Below are 20,832 nucleotides of genomic sequence, written 5' to 3'. Positions count from 1 at the left end.
CAACAAAGGCAGCTATACTCTTTCCATATTGGTGCTAAGGTTTCTGCAAAGAAAGTAATGACCAAAGTCAGCAAAGGATCTGGTTGGGAACAGAGAGACTGGCGAGGGAAGGAATAGTCTGTTCAGCCAAGTACTTCAATTCCCTGTGTCCTCCCTGCCCCCTTCCAAAACAGCACCAACGCAAGAGACAGCTGCAGCTTATAAGGAATGTAAGAGGCCCAGCGAGGGACGTCGGGGAGGGAAACCAAGCCTTATAAGGCCATGGAGGCAGAATCAAATTTTTATCAATGAGCCTGAGCACAGAGACGCCCGAGGAGAGATAACAGGAAAAACAGAGCTGCTCCAGGAGGGTACGAGAGGAAAGAGAATGGCATCTGTCACTCCCAATCTGGCACAGGAGTCCATCACATGAAATGCCGCCAAAGCAAGGCATGGCACACATGGCGCAGTCCTGCTTCTACTTCAGCACATGACCAGCACAGGGTAACCAGATGTCATAACCTCAAAGGAGGACAAGGCATCATAAAATGCAGGGCATTAAAGGAAAATGTAGCACATGATCAAACAAAAAGCTAAAAACCAGGACTGGGGAGTAGTGGTGATTTGGGGGTTATTCCTTGTCCTACTCCAGAGTAAGATATTTTTTCTTAATGTTACTCCTATTCCTATAAAAACCTCTTACTCCTTTACTCCTTACACATTACTCTCTCTCTCTCTCTCTCTCTCTCTCTCTCTCTCTCTCTCTCTCTGTGTGTGTGTGTGTGTGTGTGTGTGTGTCTTTGCCTCCCAGTCCCTTCCCCAGTGCAATATAATAAAATTGGTTTTTTTGGTGTTTGCATGTATAATAACAGGAATAATGAGTAACAAATATATTTTGTTACTCTTTATTTCTACTTATACTCTTATAAAACCTCTTACCCCTTTACTACTCCTACTACTCCTTTAATGCTTCTACCCCTATTCCCCAGCCCTGCTAAAAACACTCATATAAGATAAATTCATGCTTCTTGTTGGTGTTGTGCCTTCAAGTTGTTTTCAACTTATGGCGACCCTCAAATGAACATATCCTGGGGTTTTCTGGGCAAGATTTCAGGGGCTAGCCTGAAGATAGAGTGCCCTCTCTCCATAATTGTCATCTTTCAGCCTGTGAGGGAGAGAATAGGCTGGCCCAGTGTCATCAGGGGCTAGCCTGAAGATAGAGCGCCCTCCCCCCATAACTGACATCTTTCAGCCTGTGAGGGAGAGAACAGGCTGGCCCAGTGTCATCAGGGGCTAGCCTGAAGATAGAGCGCCCTCCCCCCATAACTGACATCTTTCAGCCTGTGAGGGAGAGAATAGGCTGGCCCAGTGTCATCAGGGGCTAGCCTGAAGATAGAGCGCCCTCCCCCCATAACTGACATCTTTCAGCCTGTGAGGGAGAGAACAGGCTGGCCCAACTCCATCAGGGGCTAGCCTCAAGAAAGAGGCTCCTCCCTCCATAACTGTCATCTTTCGTCCGGTGAGGGAGAGAATAGGCTGGCCCAGTTCCACCAGGGCTAGCCTGAAGAAGAAGAGCCCTCCCTCCGGTCCATTTGCCTTGGTCCAGGCCTCAGAGGGAGAGAAAAATGCTGGACCTGATGCCCTCCCCCCTCCCCATTCCCTTCTCCTTTTGTGTTGTGTCTTTTTAGATTGTAAGCCTGAGGGCAAGGAACTGTCTATTATCCCCTCTATTGTAAACTGCTCGGATTCCCAGTGATTGGGCAGTATATAAATAAAACCTATTATTATTATTATTATTATTATTATTATTTGTTCAAAGGAGGTTTGTCATGGACTTCCCCTGAAGCTGAGAGATTGTGACCCAAGATCACCCAGTGGGTTTCATGATCAAGCTGGGAATTGAACCCTTGTCTCCAGAGTTGTAGTCAAACACTCAAACCACTACACCATGTTTCTTAGTAAGGCACTCTGGTGGTGCAATGTTTAAATGCTGGTACTACAGCCACAACATTGTACGTTTGATACTAGAGGAGGCTCCAAGGTTCACTCAGCCTTCCATCATTTCGTAGGTCAGTAAAATGAGTACCCAGCTTGTGGGGGGCAATTGGCTTACCCATTGTAAACCGCTTAGGGAGTGCTAGTTCATGCTATTGCTATTGCTATTAGTCATACTCAAAATAAAGGACATTCTGGAATTCCTCCTGGAAAATGAAGGACATGTCCTGGAAAAGGAGGGGGTCTGGTCATCCTGGGCCAGCACAACTACTCAAATCCTAGGGAAAGAAAGATGCAATAGAACTGGGGTGGGTGGGTGGATGGAACAATCACTTAATAAGGGTAATGCCATCTGATTCCTAACTACAAAAACAGACTCAGCAAACAATTCTTCCCGCTACAAAAAAAACCCCTTGGTTTATTGAAGCTGGATGAGTGATCCTTGTACCCACCTTCATGCAAAGAGATGTCTTATGCTTGAGAGTTTGTTGTCGTTGTGTTGCCCTTAAGTCATTTCCTATTTAGTGGCGACCCTAAGGGGTTTTCTTGGCAATATTTGCTCAGAGGGGGGTTGCCCTTGCCTTCCTCTTAGGCCTCCTGGGAGATTGTTATTTACCAAAAGCCATGGTCAAGCGGGAATTCAAAGTTAAAGTCGAACATTCAAACCATTCTACCATGCTGGCTTTGAGTTTGTAGTCAAAGAAAATCCTAATAGAAATACTTTATTAGCTCAAAAAGTTTGGTGAAGGAGAGTTTGGGATCTGCTTTGGAATTTTGGAAAAAACTCTGAATTCTTGCAGCCAGCAGAGCTGTAAGTCATCCTGGGATAGGGAATTCTGCCTCTAAATATAGTAGTTTCAGCCAGAAAATATTGCTAGAAGTCTTTCACAAACTCAACCTTTCAGCTTGTTTTCCAAGTCAGCTAAGCTAGCAGCCACCCCTGTATTTTGGGGACATGAGTTCCGTAACTTAATTATACACAAAAATTTTGGTTGAGATTACTATTTTTGATTATGTTTTAACTAAATGCCAGTACTGCAGCCACAATGTTGTGAGTTCGATCCCAGAGGGCTCCAGGTTGACTCAGCCTTCCATCCTTTTTAGGCTGGTAAAATGAGTTTCCAGCTTGTTGGGGGCAATTGGCTAACACATTGTAAACTGCTTAGAGAGTGCTGAGTTCACTATGAAATGTAAATGCTATTACTTTTGCTCTCCTGATACTCATTTGAAGAAAATGGTCCCAAATTCTGAAATTGTATTGGAGAGAAGAGTGCAGAAAAGTGATGTTTTTGGACTACAGCTCCCAGAATCATCCAGCCAGTAGTCACATTGGGAAAATTCCGAAAGTTTTTTGTAAAAAAAAAACACAACATCCCCAAAACATTATTTCCAAGTTGTAGCATCCCTCCATGGAATTCAGGATTATTTTTGTTTTGTTTTTTACAGTATAAGAACAACCTGCTTCATCTGAGCTATCTAGGGTCTAACTAATCCAACATGCTGTACCCAGAACAACCAAACAGATGTCTTTATGGAGCCCACCAGCCGGATTTGAGTGCAACAGCACACTCCTCGTGTTCTCTAGTAAATAGTATTGCAATACCTCTGCTATGGAGATGAAGTACTTTGGGGGATTTATTTTTAAAATAAAATGCTATAAAATGTCCTTTAATCAGTTGGTATGGCCATCATGTATAGCCATTATGACTAATAGCCATAGATTGTATTTTAAAGTGGTTTCATCTGGTGGTCATCACTATATCTTGCCATAGTGAATTCTGGTGTAAAAAAGTATTTCTTCTTCTTCTTCTCCTCCTTCTCCTTGTCCTTCTACTACTACTACTACGACTACTATTATTATTATTATTAATTTGTATCTCGTTTCCCCAGCCCAAAACTGGGTCTCAGAGTGTCTTACAATCTAAACAAACAGTACAAATCTAAACAAACAGTACAATTCTTCTATCTGTTCTGAATCACCTTCCCTTCAAGTCCATCAGACAAACCACTGTGACATAATCCTGGGTTCTGAGAAGGAGAAAAACTTCACCCATCCACTTTATTCACACCATCCACAACTTTACTGCATCTCTGTCATTGCAAATTCCCCTCCCTGACTTGTTTTTTTTTTTTTTCAAATCTAAAAAGTCTCAACATCTATAACGCTGGGGAAATGCTCCAGCTAATCATTCTTCTTTCCCTTTTCTGCAGCTTTTCTTCGTCCTCTCAGCAAAATTCTTTGGTCAGAAGTATGGTCAGAACTCAGAAAATTTACTTTTTTTGCTACAACTCTCAGACACATCAATAACGCTAGACAACTGATCATGATGACTGTTAAGATTGTGTTGTAGTACTGGTTGAGTATCCCTGATCTGGAATTCCAAAATACTCTTAATTAATATCCAAAATAAAGTTATGTTTCATATACACATTATACACATAACCTTAAAGTAATTTTATATACATTATTTTTAATAATTTTATGTTATGTATGAAGCAAACTTTGTGTATACTGAACCACCAGAAAACAAAGGCTTTCTCAGCCAGCCATGAAAAAAGTTTTGGTTTTTGGATTATTTTGGATTTTGAAATTCCAGAGAAGAAAAACTCAACCTGTATTTAAATCCCTTCCAGTCAAATTCTAGACAGGACTGCTGGAACAGAAGCATTGACAGTTGCTGACAGAAGGACAACAAAGTGGGAGCCATCCTAACCTCCCTTGGGATGGTGTTTCAAAGCTGGGGAGCAGCCAGCAAGAAGGCCCTCTCCCGTGTTTCATCTTCCAGGGTGACTAGAAACCACTACGATCTGGAAACCATGCACTATGAGGAGTGACTTAGGGAGTTTGGTATGTTTAGCCTGGAGAAGAGAAGGTTAAGAGGTGACATGACAGCCTTGTTTAAATATTTGAAGGGATGCCGTTTTGAGGATGGAGCAAGCTTGTTTTCGGTTGCTCCAAAGAATGGGACCTGGAGCAATAGATTCAAACTAAAGGAAAAGAAATTCCACCTCAACATTAGGAGGAACTTCCTGACAGTAAGGGCTGTTCGACAGTGGAACACACTCCCTCAGAGTGTGGTGGAGCCTCCTTCTTTGGAGATCTTTAAGCAGAGGCTGGATGGCCATTTGTTGGGGGTGCTTTGATTGTGGTTTCCTGCATGGCAAGGGGTTGGACTGGATGGCCCTCGAGATCTCTTCTAACTCTATGATTGTTGTACCACACAGAGGCCAAGGACTTACAAGTGCATAACAACATATGTTAGAATGTCACAGTGTACAATACCTACCCTCTGTTGGAAGTCAAGGATGCAAGCACCAACCTCTTCTTGCCTGAAATCCATAAAAATAATTCCAACAAGCCCACCACAGACAGAATCATGGAGGCAGGGAGAAGCTTTACCTTTGTTTCTCCGCTGCTGTCTGATTCAGACACCTGGTAAGTGAGGTCTGTCTCCTCAAAGCCTGTAGCGCTCATGCGCTGATCAGTGGTCGGGTCTGACCGAGGAGGGGAATCAGGAGAGTTCAAGCATGTCTGGATCAGTGCTTTCCCCGTTTCACTGGTGATCATGGGTTGCAGTTTCCGCGTCGCAAATGTGTACACGTGGCCCGTTTCACTGGCCACAAGCAGCAATACTTGCGTCCCCGTTAGGGTGGAAAGTTCATAGGCCTGCAAAGTAGCAACAAAGAAAAGTGGCAAGAAGGGAAAGAGCAATAGTTAGGCACAGATCTTTAAGATTCCACATTGGAGAACACAACTGGACAACTCTCACAAGGTTACATTAGGTATTGTTTCAGTGATGGTCCCACTGAATTCTGCCTTCCTCCCATTGGTAGATTACTATACAATTTCTTAAGTTTGTTTCTAAATCCACTTCTGGAAAAAAATCATTAAAAGTTTGTGTGGGAGTCTTCAGTTGTACAGTGGGTACCAAAATCCGTGGATGCTCAAGTCCCATTAAATACAATGGATAGTAAAATGATGTCCCTTATATAACATAGTAAAATCAAGGTTTTATTTTTAGTATATATTTTTTTGAATATTTTCAAATTGTGGATGCTTGAATCCGTGGATAAGGAGGGTAGACTGTAGTCAGAACTTTTCTAAGTTCAATATTCAAGTTGTCCTGGACAAGCTACTGACATAATTTGCTGTCCCAAACACATTTCCGATGACTAAAAGAAAGTCCTCTCCTCATGATCTTAAGACTTGAACATGAACATTCGGTCTTTCAGATATTGCGGAACAGCCTTCCCAAGTCTTTCATCCTCCAGGTTACACAATTCCCCTCATCTCCAGCCAGCACAGCTATGTCCAAGCTTATTTTAAAGGTGCAACTGAAGGGTATCCATGAAATGGAGGAGCCATGATGCAGGAGCCATTAATAGGAAGACTTTGTTATTAATATTCCTCAATGTAATTTATTTTAAAGGCAGACTATCTTACCCAAACTGATGCGTTCCAGCTGAGTAAGACAATAATAAGCAACATTCCCACAAGCAATACAAGTTGCAACTCAACAACTCTGGAGGACACCAGGTTGGGAGAAGATGGAGTAAGACCACCAATGTGATCTTAAACATGATGTGAAATAAATGGCAATCAAAAATTATTTCCTGATTATTACAAACAACCCAGTCATCCTCAAGTAGCTAGATGCCAAAATAGTCCAATATCAACTTCAGACTGACAGATGCCTTTTAACATTTCAGGTTAGGATCCTTTCCAACACTCAGTCCTAAAACCCTGGGATCTAGAGACTAAATCCACATTTACACAGGCACAATTTAAGCATGCAATTTAACTTAATTTAATTTAAGCATGCAATGTAAATGCATATTTACACATGCACAATTTAAGAATGCAATTTTAAGCATGCACAATTTAAGCATTTGCAGAGAATTATTCTTTGGGACTAGATCGGCTGTACTATCTGGAGGGTTCTGGGACTTGTAGTTCCGCAAAAGTAACATTTCAAGCTGCAACAGGTACTCTTACCACAAAACATACAGCACCGTTTCCCATTTCCACATCAAAATAAAATACACTTCTAGCATTAAGTAACAGTCAGAACTTGCAGTGGATCATAGACACAAGCTCTTTTCTCGTCATATCATAAACTTCCGAGCCCACCAGCTTCCAAGTGTGCTTAACTATCAGCATCCCAGCCAACACAGGGCATGCTGAGCAGGGATGATGGGAATTGCAATCTACCACATCTGGAAGGTGGGGGCTAGGGGACAATGCTTGACTCCATTCTGGCACTTCTGTCACAATCATTTCTAAACAGAATTAAGCATTCTGGGAAACTGGAACTGGCATGAAGACAACAGCATCACATTTACTCTGCACCATCAACAGGGGGAGGGGAAAACTTAAAAATAGAGAGTACATTGCATTAAAGACAGAGTGATGATTGGGCAATCTGGGAGGAGACGACAGAGGACACAGGAGAAGAGAAAGGAGGCAGCCTTAAGATAAAAAAGGACCCAGTACTCTTTATGAACCAGACATGTAGCTTCCGAGTCTAAAAGCTTTGAATTCCAGCAAGGAAAGTATAAATAAATCCATCATTCCAAGATGCCACACTTCTTATCAGCCATTTGGCAAATGTGTTTCTCCCTCTCTATCTGCAACACTTGCTACACACTCCAACTTTGTCACTTTAGTTTTACTAATATAAGCATGCCCCAGGTTGCCACATTCTTCAAAACCCTGCCTACCTCCTGCCCAAAGCTCAGAAAAGCAACATTTTTGTATTACAACCCCCAGAATCCTCTAGACAACATGGCCAATGGTCCAGTCCCAACAGCAAGTTCTTCAAAACCTTGCCTCTTCTATCAACCCAAAACTTGGAGGACTTGAAGTGGGGACTCTTTTGGAGTAAATGGCCACACAATAGGCACTGGGGATATAAGAACACAAGAAGGTGACAAAACAGTAAATCAGATTATACAAGCATAGTTAGTAAAACCTCTGAAAAAGCAGCTCCTGTCCTATCTAGCTACCTTTTTCCTCCACATCCCCTGCCAAGCTGCAAGTTTTTTGTTTGTTTTTTAGCAACATTAGCATTGGGATGATGGCAATGGAGGGTTGGAGAAACACAAACATTTGACGTCTGGTTGAAGTAGTGTATCTGCAGTAAACAGTGCGGTAACACATGAGCTAGGAAAGGTTTTCTACTCTAGCTGGTCCTACTGTAGCCATGTGTGCCTTTTTACAACACACCAAGTAAACAGCATTTGTCTACACAATCCGTTACTGAACATGCACAAACAGCAAAATAGAGAGAAAGGGGGAAAGCAGATAAGCCTACCTCACCAACTACCTCCAGCACATTTTTAAAAGGCACAAGTCTATGTTTGGCCAACAAAATGGAAATCATAAGTGGAGGCTGTCAAAAGAAAAAGTCATCCCTGGATGCATTTTGTAAGATGCCTTTCAGTGGTCTTTAAAAAATTCAAAATATTTTTGGTGTACCTGAACACAAGGCAAGCTTTTTTTCACACATGCACACTTCTAGTGTTGAACAAAAAGTTTGCCATGACAAATTCTTCTTTTTTGTGTGTTGGAGGAACCTTTCCTTATTCTTTCCATGTTATTTTATCTCTGGTACCAAGCTGCTCAGACTAGTAGCATGAATTTTGCTTTTAAACTCTAGCACAAGAGATCTTCACATATATATCAGGATGATACACTTACATCCTTTTCAGAATTCTGGTCTAGTTTAGGCTGCGAAATATTTGTAATACAGCACATAAGCGCTGAGTAACGTGGAGAAGTGAGGTGGTCAGTCTTTGGGCTGTGCTTATGAAGTACACATGAAGCAAATTATGAAAGGAGATAGTTTAATAAAAGAAAAGAAGAGGAGGCAGGAAAAGAACATTCGGGCCTGTTACAGACTGCCAAAATAAAGCTGCTTCGGGTCTCTTTGGAGGTATACTGTTTAAATGATGCATGCATCCTAATAATCCGGAAGCTGCACCAAAGCTGCATTCCAGTGCTTAGGAATGGAGTGTGGCTTTGGCGCGACCTCCAGACTCTTAGGACCCATGCATCATTTAAATAGCATACCTCCAAAGAGACCTGAAGCAGCTTTATTTTGGCAGTCTGTAAAAGGCCTCTGTTTCTAAGCCTCAAGCAGATCTACCTTTGCTTGCTCTCTCTCTCTCTCTAGCTGTACCCAAGCTGGCTGATCATGTATGCATACAGTGGGTCCTTGTTATCCGCTGGGGTTTGGTTCCAGGACCCCAGTGGATAACAAAATCCGTGGATGCTCAAGTCCCATTAAGTATAATGGCATAGCAAAATGGTGTCCCTTATATAAAACAGAAAATCAAGATTTGCTATTTGGAATTTATACTTTTTAAAAATATTTTCAGGAAATGGATGCGTGAATCTGTGGATAAAAAATCCGTGGATAAGGAGGCCCGACTGTATATGTGTGTGCTTGTGTGTTTAAAAAAGATATATATACGGCTGCTGACCCAAGCAGCACAAAGCCACAGTGTTTGTCTTATGGAAAGGACGCAAGACACACATGAAGAACAATCTGAAGTTGAGAAAAGGCAGTGATTCACCTCCAAAGAAGTGCAAGTGGAACTCTACTTGCAATAAGGGGGCTTTCAATTGTCTCAGCAGACCAACAACATCTGGTAGGGCTCAGGTTGTTGCCAATCCCCTAACTAGTATTGCGAACAGTTAGTGGGTGTTGTCGAGTCATTAAAAATGTCAAAAAGGGAAAGGTGACTGGTACACTTGTACTAAAAAAAACCATTCTGATTTAATATTAATCACCCTGGTGCTATGGAAAGGTGTGGGAATGGTGTTCTTTTCTACTACACATACATTAGTGGGTCTCAAATGGTGGGATGAGACACCCAGGGGGGCACAAGAGTTGCTCTAGAGGGGTGTGAGACTTGGAGACCCTGATCCCTCCTCCTCTTCCCACATTTACACATATGTTAAGTATCGAATTTACTTCAAGAAAACCGCTCTAATTTAAACAATGCAATTTCCTTATAAAATGTCAAAACATGAACGTATGAATGAAAACATGCACACTACATAAGAAAAATATTTTTGTTCATATACTATGTCATATGAGGGGTGGGGAGAGACAAGGCCTACATGTTGATGTCAAGAGGGTCCCAAGGATAAAAAATGTGAGTACCACTGGCACAATTCAAGGGTCTTTAAATAGAGGTTGGATGGCCATCTGTTGGGGATGCTTTGACTGTGAGTTCTTGCATGGCAGAGGGTTGAACTGGATGGCCCTTGTGGTCTCTTCCAACTCTATGATTCTACCTCTCCCCCAAAAAAATTTCAATAGAGCCACTCCAAAATCTATTGGCCATTTTTCTGTGTTTGGGAACCCTTTCTAAACACACACACACAAATCTGTTCCAAGTCAGATGAGGTCTTATTGTCAATCTAACCCTCTAGGCTTCAGGCTGCATCTGCACTGCAGAAATAATCCAGTTTGACCCCACTTTAACTGCCATGGCTCAATGCTATGGAATTCTGGGAACTGTGTTGAGGCACCAGAGCAGAGTTTCTGTAACCTTGTCTTGCGGGGGGGGGGGGGGGGGAACGGACTGCCTAGTAATGGCTAGATAGTCCCAGGAGAGGTTCTAGGATCCAGTCTTCGAAGGCCAGCTGTTTAGAAAAAGCCCAGTTTAATTAAAGGGTGAAAAGTAAAGAACATACTCAATTTATCTTTTGAAGCTATTATGGATCTGCTGCATTAGTATAATGGGGGGATTAAAAAGAAATTTTTACCCATGTGATAGCTTTTGTACTAAACTCTTAAGTTCTTGCCATTCAGCATCTTTAAAAGTGCTCTATAATGTCAACAAGCAAATGTATTTAAATCTTAATAATTAGTTGAGCAATTAAGTCACCTAAAAAGCAGGGGATTAATCAAACATATATTCTTATCTATTAACATCATGATCAAAAGTATAGTACCTGTAGTGTCTTCTGTAAGGATGATCCCATACCATTATTCTGTTTGGCAATCCCACCGAAGAAATATCTGTTTTCTCATTATCTACTTTCTCCATGCCATGTATAATTTTTATACTTCTATGATGTCCCCTCCTCTCTCCCTCTTTTCTTAAAATAAAGAACACCAAATGTTGTAACCTGTTCTCACAAGACAAATTTGACCTTAGGTTCTTTATATGATTATGATGACTGGCCGATGTACCAACACTGTAATAAACATAACTGCATTTACTATTTCCTAATATGGTAAAGACACATCAAGAAAAGAACTGGTGTACATCCAAGCTAGATAATTGCTCCAATAAATGGACATATAGTAACATCCAGCCTCCTGGAAAAACATAATTGTGCTTCTTTCTATTCATTTGTGAATAACCATGTTCCACTTAGTCCAGCATTCTCATATGTTCTTTCCTTCCTTCCTTTAGGAAACAGTTGAACAAATGGCAAATTTGATGAAAACAGTCAACATTCATTGAGAACCTCTCCAGTACAAGCCAAGTTAAAATAAAGATTGAAATGCAAGAGCACAGCTAGGCTATAATTTTTTTAATTCAGTGGGGCTTGACAGGTCCCAATGACTTATGCTCAACAACATTAGCATCTTTATGTAGCAGTTTAAGTTTAAATGGGACACATGTTGAGTTTCCTTTATCCAAAATGCTTGGGACCAGAAGTGTTTGGATTCCCCCTCCCAAGATTTTGAAATGCCTGTATTTCCATCTATGAACATGATGAGATAACTTGGGAGATTGAACCCAAGCCTAAACACAAAATTCATTTCAGTTTCATATACACTTTATGCACATAGCCTGAAGGTAATTTTATACGATATTTTAAATAATTTGTGCATAAAACCAAGTTTGTGTACACTGAACAATCAGACAACAAGTGGCACTATCTCAGCCACCCATGAAAAACATTTTAGTTTTGGGGGTATTTCGGATTTCGGAATTCCAGATAAGGGGGATCCAACTTGTGTATTTCTTCCATATTTAAAAACAGGATAGTTTCCTCTTTATCACTCAGCTTTTTAAACCGTGCAATATATGTATCATACAAATTCCTTCACCATAAAGTTTTCAGTCTCAATCTGAGAAATTCACCTGCCTTTGAAGTAAAGATGTACTACTTTAACCGGATAACTAGGCAGCAGCTAGAGCCCTCCAGATATTTTTACCTACAGTTCCCATCAGCACCACCCATGTTAGCCAACAGCAAGGGATTGTGGGAATAACAGTGCAAAACATCTGTAGGGAGAGAGGTCTCTTATCCCTGAGACAAGTCATATGCTACTCAGGAGCTGGCTGCAGGAAGAAAAAAGGAAAGTAACAGCATTTTTTCTAACCCCTCCAAATGACCCAGACCAAAATCTTGGAAAAGTTACTTTGGGAGACTTCAGCTGTTAATTGCTGTCAAGTCAACTTTGATTTATGGTGACCCCAAGAATGAGAGACCTCCAAGTTACGCTATCATCAACAGCCCTGCTCAGGTCTTGCAGATCCTACTACTCCCAAAATCCAAAGCATGGTCAATAGAGATTGTGGAAGTGGTAGCCTTAAAAAGTAACTCTTTGCCAGGCTCTGTCAAAATCGGGTAAGCTCCACCAATGCATCTTTCAGATACATTGCAGCATCTTTTTATTTGAGTGACATTATGTTGACATAAATATGACGTTTTTAGAAGATTTTATGGTGTTTTGGTTTACTTTCCCCACCTCTTCATCAACGGCAGGGTTTGGTAACCTGGTACCCTCCAGATGTTTTAAACCAGTGGTTTTCAAACTTTGCCTTGCCAGGAGTTTGGGGCTTCAGCTCCCAGAATCCCTGGTCACTGGCCAAGCTGGCTGGAGCTTCTGGAAGATGAAGTCCAAAAAACCTGGAGGACCCAAGTTTGAGAACCACTGTTTTAGACTTCAGATTCCGTAACCCCTTACTATTGCAGTTGTTTGTTGTTGTTAAATGCTCTTGAGTCAACCCCAACTCATGGCTACCCTGTGGATGAGGCATCTCCAAGCACCCCTGTCCTCCACTGCTTTGTTTAGGTCCTGTAAATTCATACCCTGACTTCCCTAATTGAGACTATGTTTCTAACATAGGATCTTCCTCTTTCTACTGCCCTCTTTCTACTGTTACCTTTTCTTTTGTTGTCTTTTCCAATGAGTCATGCCTTTTCATGATGTGGCCAAAGCATGACAGTCTCAGTTTCATTATCTTGGCTTCCAGGTTTGGGCTTGTAAAAGCTCTAGGTCAAAACATCTGAAAGGCATCCTGACTTACACAGTGTACAGACTGGTGATAAAGGCCAATCTAGGGGCAGACTGGGGACGTGGTGTCCGCACAATGCACGCCCCAGCTCCACCCCCTGCTGCGCGGCACTCCTCTGATGCTGTGTCCAGATGATACAGCTTTTTGCGGTTCCTTTTTGCGCCACAGATAGGCCAGATCAGGGCTGTGCTGTGTAGTTGCCATGGCCCCGATCCAGCACTAAAAGGGGTAGTCTGTCGAGCCCCTTAGTGTATTGGGGATACTGAAGATTCTCCCAGGACATTCAGGAGTTCAAACTCACTTTAGCTCCTTGAAGCCCTTTGCAAGCCACAATATCCTCTGAGCATGAGGACCCTTGCTGACTCCTCATTACCATCCAGAGAACAACCTGAGCTGCACAACAAGAGCTTTCATTCCCTCCATCCCTTCAAACCTCTTTGCACATCATTTCCTTTGATCTAATTTGTACCCAAACTGTGTTAGCCTATGGGGAACTGAAGAGCTGGTTCGTGGACCACTAAGTTGAGACAATCCAGGTTAACATTTTCATTCATTGCTATTAAGCAATGATTTTCAAAGCACACAGTTTGCATCTTTGCCAGGCCCCCGTGTAACTCAATGGTAGGGCACATGCTTTGCGTGCAACGGGACCCAGATTCAACATTCATCACCTCTTGCAGGAAAACTTCTGAGATTTTGGAAAGCTGCTGTGGTTCAGCACAGATCAAACTGAGCAGTCTGATATTCTCTATGGCAACTTTCCTGCAATGCTACGGCCTTATATACTTGCAGTTCTGGCCAAGGCCTGAGTTTCTAATCCACCAGCCCAACACACTGCGAGGAAGAAGACAATGCAAAAGGAGTTTAATCAGCTGTTTGGCCATGTTTATAAATATCCACATACACACACCCCAGTTCCAACATTCTGTCTACTTGCCATCCAGAGAGCTATAAGAAAAATGTCACTCCAGCACATTGGCAGGAGCATAAGGTGGTGCCAATGTGTACAGTCAGGAACATTATTCTGCCAAGATTTCCTCTCATTAATTCCTCTTTCAGTCCAGGGAACAGGGGGTGGGAGAGGGTATACTAGCATCTTGATCCTGGCATACTGGCCAAGATACATCTACTGCTTTAGAGGGTTTGGGGTTTTTTGCAAATTTTATATTCTAAAAAGGAAGCTTCCAGACTTGAAAGCCATAGCATGTGTCCTAATTTGTAACCAATTCTTTCTGAAAATGCAAAGGGTTCTGATTACACAGAGGTGAACAAATTTTACTTTGTACATGCTCAGAAGCTTCTATCAGACCTGATTGCCTAGTACACAGGTGACTCTTGAGACCCCTCCCTACTGACTTCCCAAAGCCCCCACCACCTCCCAAAATAAATTCAGCAAAAAACCTACAAAATGGATCCAAAAATATTTGGGAGAATCCCCTTCCACAAAAGAACTCCTTTCAAAATTTAGAAAAGGCCTTAAAGACAAGTAGGAATGATGTACCCTCACTTCCAGTTACCTAAAAGGTCAGATGCAACTTTGTGCTGCACCCCTTTAATGCTCAGGAACCCAAAATAGGTTCACGAAGACTTCCAAGTTCTGAAAGCATGCTCTCTCCATCTTACTATGTGAACTGGACTCCCTGGTTTTCTTCCTGCTCCACCTACCCAACCATTTATCAGTCCCTTTCATATACTTGACATTGGCCATCTTGCAATCAGATGCGGCCCCTACAAAGCCTGATTACTATATATACTCATGTATAAGTCTAGAAATTTTGCTCGAAAAACTGACCCAAAAAACCTGAGTCGACTTTATCTATGGGTCAATGTAAGTACTGCACCTTAACTCTTATTTTTAAAAAGGAACCATCCCCTTGTGAAAGGCAAGAGCATAATCTGTTATGGAAGCACTGATCCCCCCACTCCGATCCAGTCTTTAGTATGAGCACATTTATGCCTGCTAGAATTTTCTAAGTTCTTTGGCATTGTTTTTCTTTGCTTCGTTTAGATCCGTTGTTACATTCCCCTAAATTTTACCCTTGACTTATCCATGGGTCGTATCAAAATCCATAATTTTGGCCCCAAAACCTGTCCTCGATTTATACATGAGGACAACTTATAGTCAAGACTTCGGTCCTCTGGGAAGAACCTGCTACAACCTAAGACCAGACTTTCAGCAGTGACCCAGAGGACCTTCCCATCAGCCGCTCCCAGGCTCTGGAATGATCTACTGGACGAGAGCCACCATATTACCACCTTGGAAGCCTTTTAAAAGGCTATTAAAATGGATGTCTTCCAGCAGGCCTTCCCAGACTAGGTTAGATCCATTAGACTTACCCTCCTCTATTAATACCTCTATTATTATTATTATTATTATTATTATTATTATCATCCTTTATTTATATAGCTATTGATACTGATATCAAAACTTATTGATACCTTTGCCCTGTCCCCCCCTCTAGAGGAAGACTCATTTCCTGCGCTAATCTGCCTGAAATTTCAGTGTATTCCTATTGGACAGTTTTAAATTTTTTGATGTTTAATCTCTTTTTATGGGCTGATCACTGTTTTTATGTTTGGGGGGAAGCTTGGGGTTTGGGGGGGTTAATTGTAATTTTTAATTGTTTGATGTTTTATTTATACTGTTGGAATCTGCTTTAATTCCTTTGTGAAAAAGTGGAATACAAATTATTATTATTATTATTATTATTATTATTATTATTATGTATAGACACTACCTGCTATGGTCAGTTGAGGATCAGAAATTTCACTTCAGGGAACTCCAGGATTTTTTTCTTTTATGGTGATTAAATACACTATCTCCTCTTAGTGGAACCAAGCCATGTACAGTACTAAAAGTTCCTTATCCAATATTACCCAGAAGTTAGAAGTGTTTCTTTTCTGGATATAAATCCCCACATTCCTAGTGTGCCAAGATTCACCGACTTACTGTATATACTGAGTCTAGAAATTTTTGTCAAAAAATTGACCCCAAAAATCTGAGTCGGCTTATCCATGGGTCAATGTTAGTACCATACTCTAACTCTTACCAAAAAAAAAAGGAACCAGCCACTGATGCAAGGAAAGAGCTTAATCTGTCTTGGAAGCACTGATTCCTCTTTATTCACTCATCCATCCAGCCTTTAATCTGAGTACAAACAGTCATATCCGCTTGAATTTTCTAAGTTGTTTGGCATCATTTCCCTTTGCTTCATTCTTCAAATCTTTTGTTACATGCCCCTAAATTTTATATTTGACATCCACAGGTCATCTCAAAAGCCATAATTTTTGCCCCAAAAATGTGTCCTCGACTTATACATGAGGTCGACTTATAGTCGAGTATATACTGTATGTAGTCCAAAACAAGTAACTTTTCCTCATTCCAAAAAGTAAATTTTCCAAGCACTAATATTTCCCTTCGCACCTCACAAAACTGTGACAAGGCTCAAGCCCAGAAATAACCTTACTCTGAAAACCAGAATAGTTTTGCTCCCAACACTCACCACAGGCCTTCTGTCTCCAGGCCAAAGGCAATGGCAAAAACTTGGGGCAGAGGGAGGACACAAACAGGAAACGGACCAGGACTGACAGTTCGACACAGACCATCCTTCAGCAAGAGGCAGTGAGGAGTCAGCTGAGTTCTCAGAACGTCAGCCAAAGTAATTACTGAGCAATACGCCAAGATCTGGCTTCTCTGAAAGCTCACGCAGACCCCCCAAGTGGAGTTGCCTACACGCAGGTGCCCTTTAGCCCCATGCGCCACTGAAGAGGTCAGAGAGCAGAAAAGCAGCAGATTGAGATGTCCATCAGCAAACCCTGCTGCTCAGAAACTCTCCTGCCATTGCACAGCTTAGGACTAGGAATGTAAAAAGGGCCCTGCTGGCAGAGGCCAAAAGTCTACCCATCACGTTCCCAAACAGTGGCCAAGCAGATGCTTCTGGCAAGCTCAGAATCAGCCCAGGGAAGAAGGAGCCCATGATTTTACTGATCACTTCATTTACTGATCACATCCCAACATCTGGAACATGTCCAGAGGAGAGTGACCAAAATGGTGAAAGATCTGGAAACCATGCCCTATAAGAAGTGGTTTAGGGAGCTGGGTATGTTTAGCCTGAGGAAGAGAAGGTTAAAGGGTGACATGATAGCTATGTTTAAATATTGAAGGGATGTCATATTGAAGATGGAGCAAGCTTGTTTTCCACTGCTCCAGAAACAAGGACATGGAGCAATGGATTCAAACTACAGAAAATGAGATTCCACCTAAACATTAGGAAGAACTTCCTGAAGATAAGAGCTGTTTGATAGTGGAATACACCAGTGATGTATTCAAGTAATTTAGTCCAAGTCTCAAGTCTCCACCTTCAAGTCTTAAGCTGAGCCTCAAGTCCTAGCAAGATACTTTCGCATCAAGTCTCAAAGTCTGGGAGCCATCATTTAATTAAAAAAAAAAGGAGGCAGTGTGTGTTTCTCAGAGGGAAAAGCACGTGTGTTAGGCAATAAGCTTAAAGTGGGGGAAGAGGTCTGCTTGGTGGTTTGTCCCCACTTCACATCAGAGGACTCTTCAGAAGGAAGCTTTACAAGAAACCTTCAGCCTGAAGCCCATTGCTTAACACATTTGCTGTTCCCTTCCAAGAACCTCTGGGGATGAGTCTTATCTGCTGCTCAGAGTGAATGGCACAAGCAAGTCAGTCACGAAAAATATCCAAGTCTCAAATCAAGTTCAGTCAGTGTGTCGTTTTTGCCAAGTCCTTGAAGCAACTTGACTCCAACTTACCATATATACTTAATTATAGGTCGAGAAATTTATGCCCCAAAATTGACCTTAAAATCCTAGGTCAACTTATATACAGATCAATATCTAGTACAGCTTAAAAAGGTCCTAAAACAAGCAAGCCTGATGCCTCACGCTTGGTGCCTTGGGGCACTGTTTTTTTCTGTGTCTATCTGTGTCCGATTTGTAACCACATCTTCCCATGGAAGAAACACCTCACTGAACACCACTTGCTTCTCTTCCCAGTCCAATTTGCAAGCTCCTCTTCCAATGGAAGAAACTCCACATTGAACACCAGTTGCTTCCCTTCCCAGTCCGAACCTCCTTTTCCCATGGAGGAAACTCCACACTGAACACCACTTGCTTCCCTTCCTAGTCTGATTTGCAAGCCTCCTTTTCCCATGGAGGAAACTCCACATTGAACACCACTTTGCAAGCCTCCTCTTCCCATGGAAGAAACACTTCATTGAACACCACTTACTTCCCTTCTCAATCCGATATTAAAACCTCTCTTCCAGGATCTTGGAATTGGTATTAAATGGTTGGGAGAGGTCCGGGGAAGGAGGGATGGAAGTGGTATTTCCCCCCTTTCCATCCTTCCTTATAGCCCCCTAGGTTTTACCCTCGAATTATCCACAAGTCATATCAAAATCCATGATTTTGACCCTGAAACCTTCCCTCGACTTAGATATGAGGTCGGCTTGTGCACGAATATATATGGCAAGTCCAAGTCAGTTGACTCAAGTCAACATCACTAGAATACACTGCTTTCAGAGTGTAGTGGAATCTCCTTCTTTGGAGGTTTTTAAGCAGAGGCTTGATGGCCATATGTCAGAAGTGCTTTGATTGTGAGTTCCAGCATGGTAGGGGTTTGGACTGGATGGCTCTTGAGGTCTCTTCCAACTTTATGATTCTATCATCTGCCATTTGGGTGGTAGATAACCCTCTTAAATGAATCACAAGCCATCAATCAAGGGGCTGTTTGGCTTGGAGGGGGAGAAGAGGAGGTGAGGGACATGCTAGAGGTATACAAGTGAATGAGAATTTTCTTCTCGCTATTACTACTACTATTATTATCAGCTTTTTTATATTCCACTTTTTCACCAAAAATGTACTCAAGAGAGTTTACAAACAGTCAGCATTAAAATGGAATTAAACTAACAATAGCATTTTAAAACGGTTTAAAGCAGTGCTTCTTTAGCTATCTGATATGTGGGACTGGCAAGGTTCCCCCCCTCTCCAATTTGCCAAGAAACATGAATATTTGTGCCCATTGTATAGAACTGCTTCCTCCTTTTGGAGCAGCAGCCAATAGCTTATGGACCAGCAGTGGTCCCAAGGCCAGTACTTTAAGCAACAATGCTTTGAAGTTAAAAAAAACAATCTAGCACCCTCTTGAAAAGGCTTTTCAACAGCCTACCATTCCCAAAAGGCTGCCAGAATAAAGAATTATTTGCTTGCCAGCAAGAGGACTATAAGGAGAGACTCATTCTGTCCTCCCTAGGAAGGGTATTCCATAGTCCAAGGACAGCAGTTCAATCTCATATTATACTTGAAGCTGGTATGTGTGTGTCATCCACTGAGGCTGCTGCCACACTGCAGACATATAGCAGTTTGACACCACTTTAACTTCCATAGCTGAATGCTATGGAATTCTGGGATTTATAGTTTGGTGGAGTGCCAGAGCTCTCTGACAGGGAAGGCTAAATATATCACAAAACTACAAATGCCACAATTCCATAGCACTCAGTCATGGCTGTTAAAGTGGTGTCAAACTGCTATATTTATGCAGTGTGGCAGCAGCTCAAAGTGAAATGATGACAGATACACAACAGATAAGAGGAAAAACTTCTTCACACAATGCATAGCTGCACTGTGGAATTTGCCACCATAGGATGCAGCAGTGGCTTCCATTTTGGATAGGCAGAATAAAGTGCTGGACAAATTCATGGAAGATGGATTCACTAACAGCTAGTGGTCAAGACTAATGGATCTACATTGTCTCCAGTGGCAAAGACAAATTATGGGTTGCTGGAGAGCACAAGATAGACAGTGCATTAGCCCTTGCGCTTCCCTTGAGCAACAAGCTGGCTATTGTTGACTAGAATGCTGGACTAGATAGACCTTCAGTGTGAACCAGCATAGCCCTTGACATGTCATCAATGGCATACATGCTCATCTGCTCAAGTTTAAAGTTATTGTCTGGCCACATCTTTCATGTGTCAAAGCTACAGCATAAGTCACTTTACCTCACACTAACCATAACAAGTTTGGGATTGCATATACAAAAGCAAAAAATAGGGTTTTTTTCTGTTTGCACAAGACAAATGGTGGAAATAACCTTCCCTCTTTAAAATGCCAGCAAAGACTAATCACTGCTGACGGTGGTAACTTACTACTGTATATACAGAACCCACGAAAGCATCCAAGTCATTTCAAGAACTTCAGACTCTCTAGGAGAGCTTCACCAAGACTATATGGCTTTTCCTTGTCACTGAATAAAACTGGACAAAGGCGAGAAGTTCACAATACAAACATCCAACCCACATCCTGGTTCATGTGCACAAAGAAGTATCTCCTGCCCCAGAACGCAAAAAGCTATTCCAGCTTCAAAGCAGGGGAAAGCACACCACACTATGCAAGACACACTCAATATTTCATTGCTGTGAGAGGCTATCTACTTTCATAAGAGCCTGTCCAAAATTTAAAACCCACAGTGTGACTTTGGGAAAAGCAAAGGGAAACCATTTCTGAACAAATCTTGCCAAGAAAACCCCATGATAGGGTCCCACCTCAGGGTCACTGTAAGTGCT

The 20,832-nt window shown here is 41.9% G+C and overlaps 1 protein-coding gene across 5 annotated transcripts in view; it reads right to left on the bottom strand.

Annotated features, from left to right (window-relative positions):
* The window catches only part of SRF (serum response factor), a 117,354-nt gene that overhangs the window by 79,239 nt on the left and 17,283 nt on the right, over positions 1-20,832 (bottom strand). For 4 of the 5 annotated variants that reach the window (XM_089529120.1, XM_089529122.1, XM_089529121.1 and 1 more), the window contains exon 2: positions 5,375-5,641. The exons of the other annotated variant lie outside the window; for it this stretch is intronic. In XM_089529120.1, the coding sequence (XP_089385246.1) occupies positions 5,375-5,641 (267 nt within the window). The remainder of the gene's footprint in view (positions 1-5,374; positions 5,642-20,832) is intronic. 5 annotated transcript variants of the gene reach the window in all.

This window comes from Sceloporus occidentalis, unplaced genomic scaffold (genome assembly GCF_023333645.1).
Source record: "Sceloporus occidentalis isolate IW3139 unplaced genomic scaffold, rSceOcc1.0.p SCAF_6, whole genome shotgun sequence".
Classification (NCBI taxonomy): Eukaryota; Metazoa; Chordata; class Lepidosauria; order Squamata; family Phrynosomatidae; genus Sceloporus; species Sceloporus occidentalis.
Note: the sequence above shows the minus strand (reverse complement) of the source record. Positions and strands in the feature narration are given on the sequence as shown.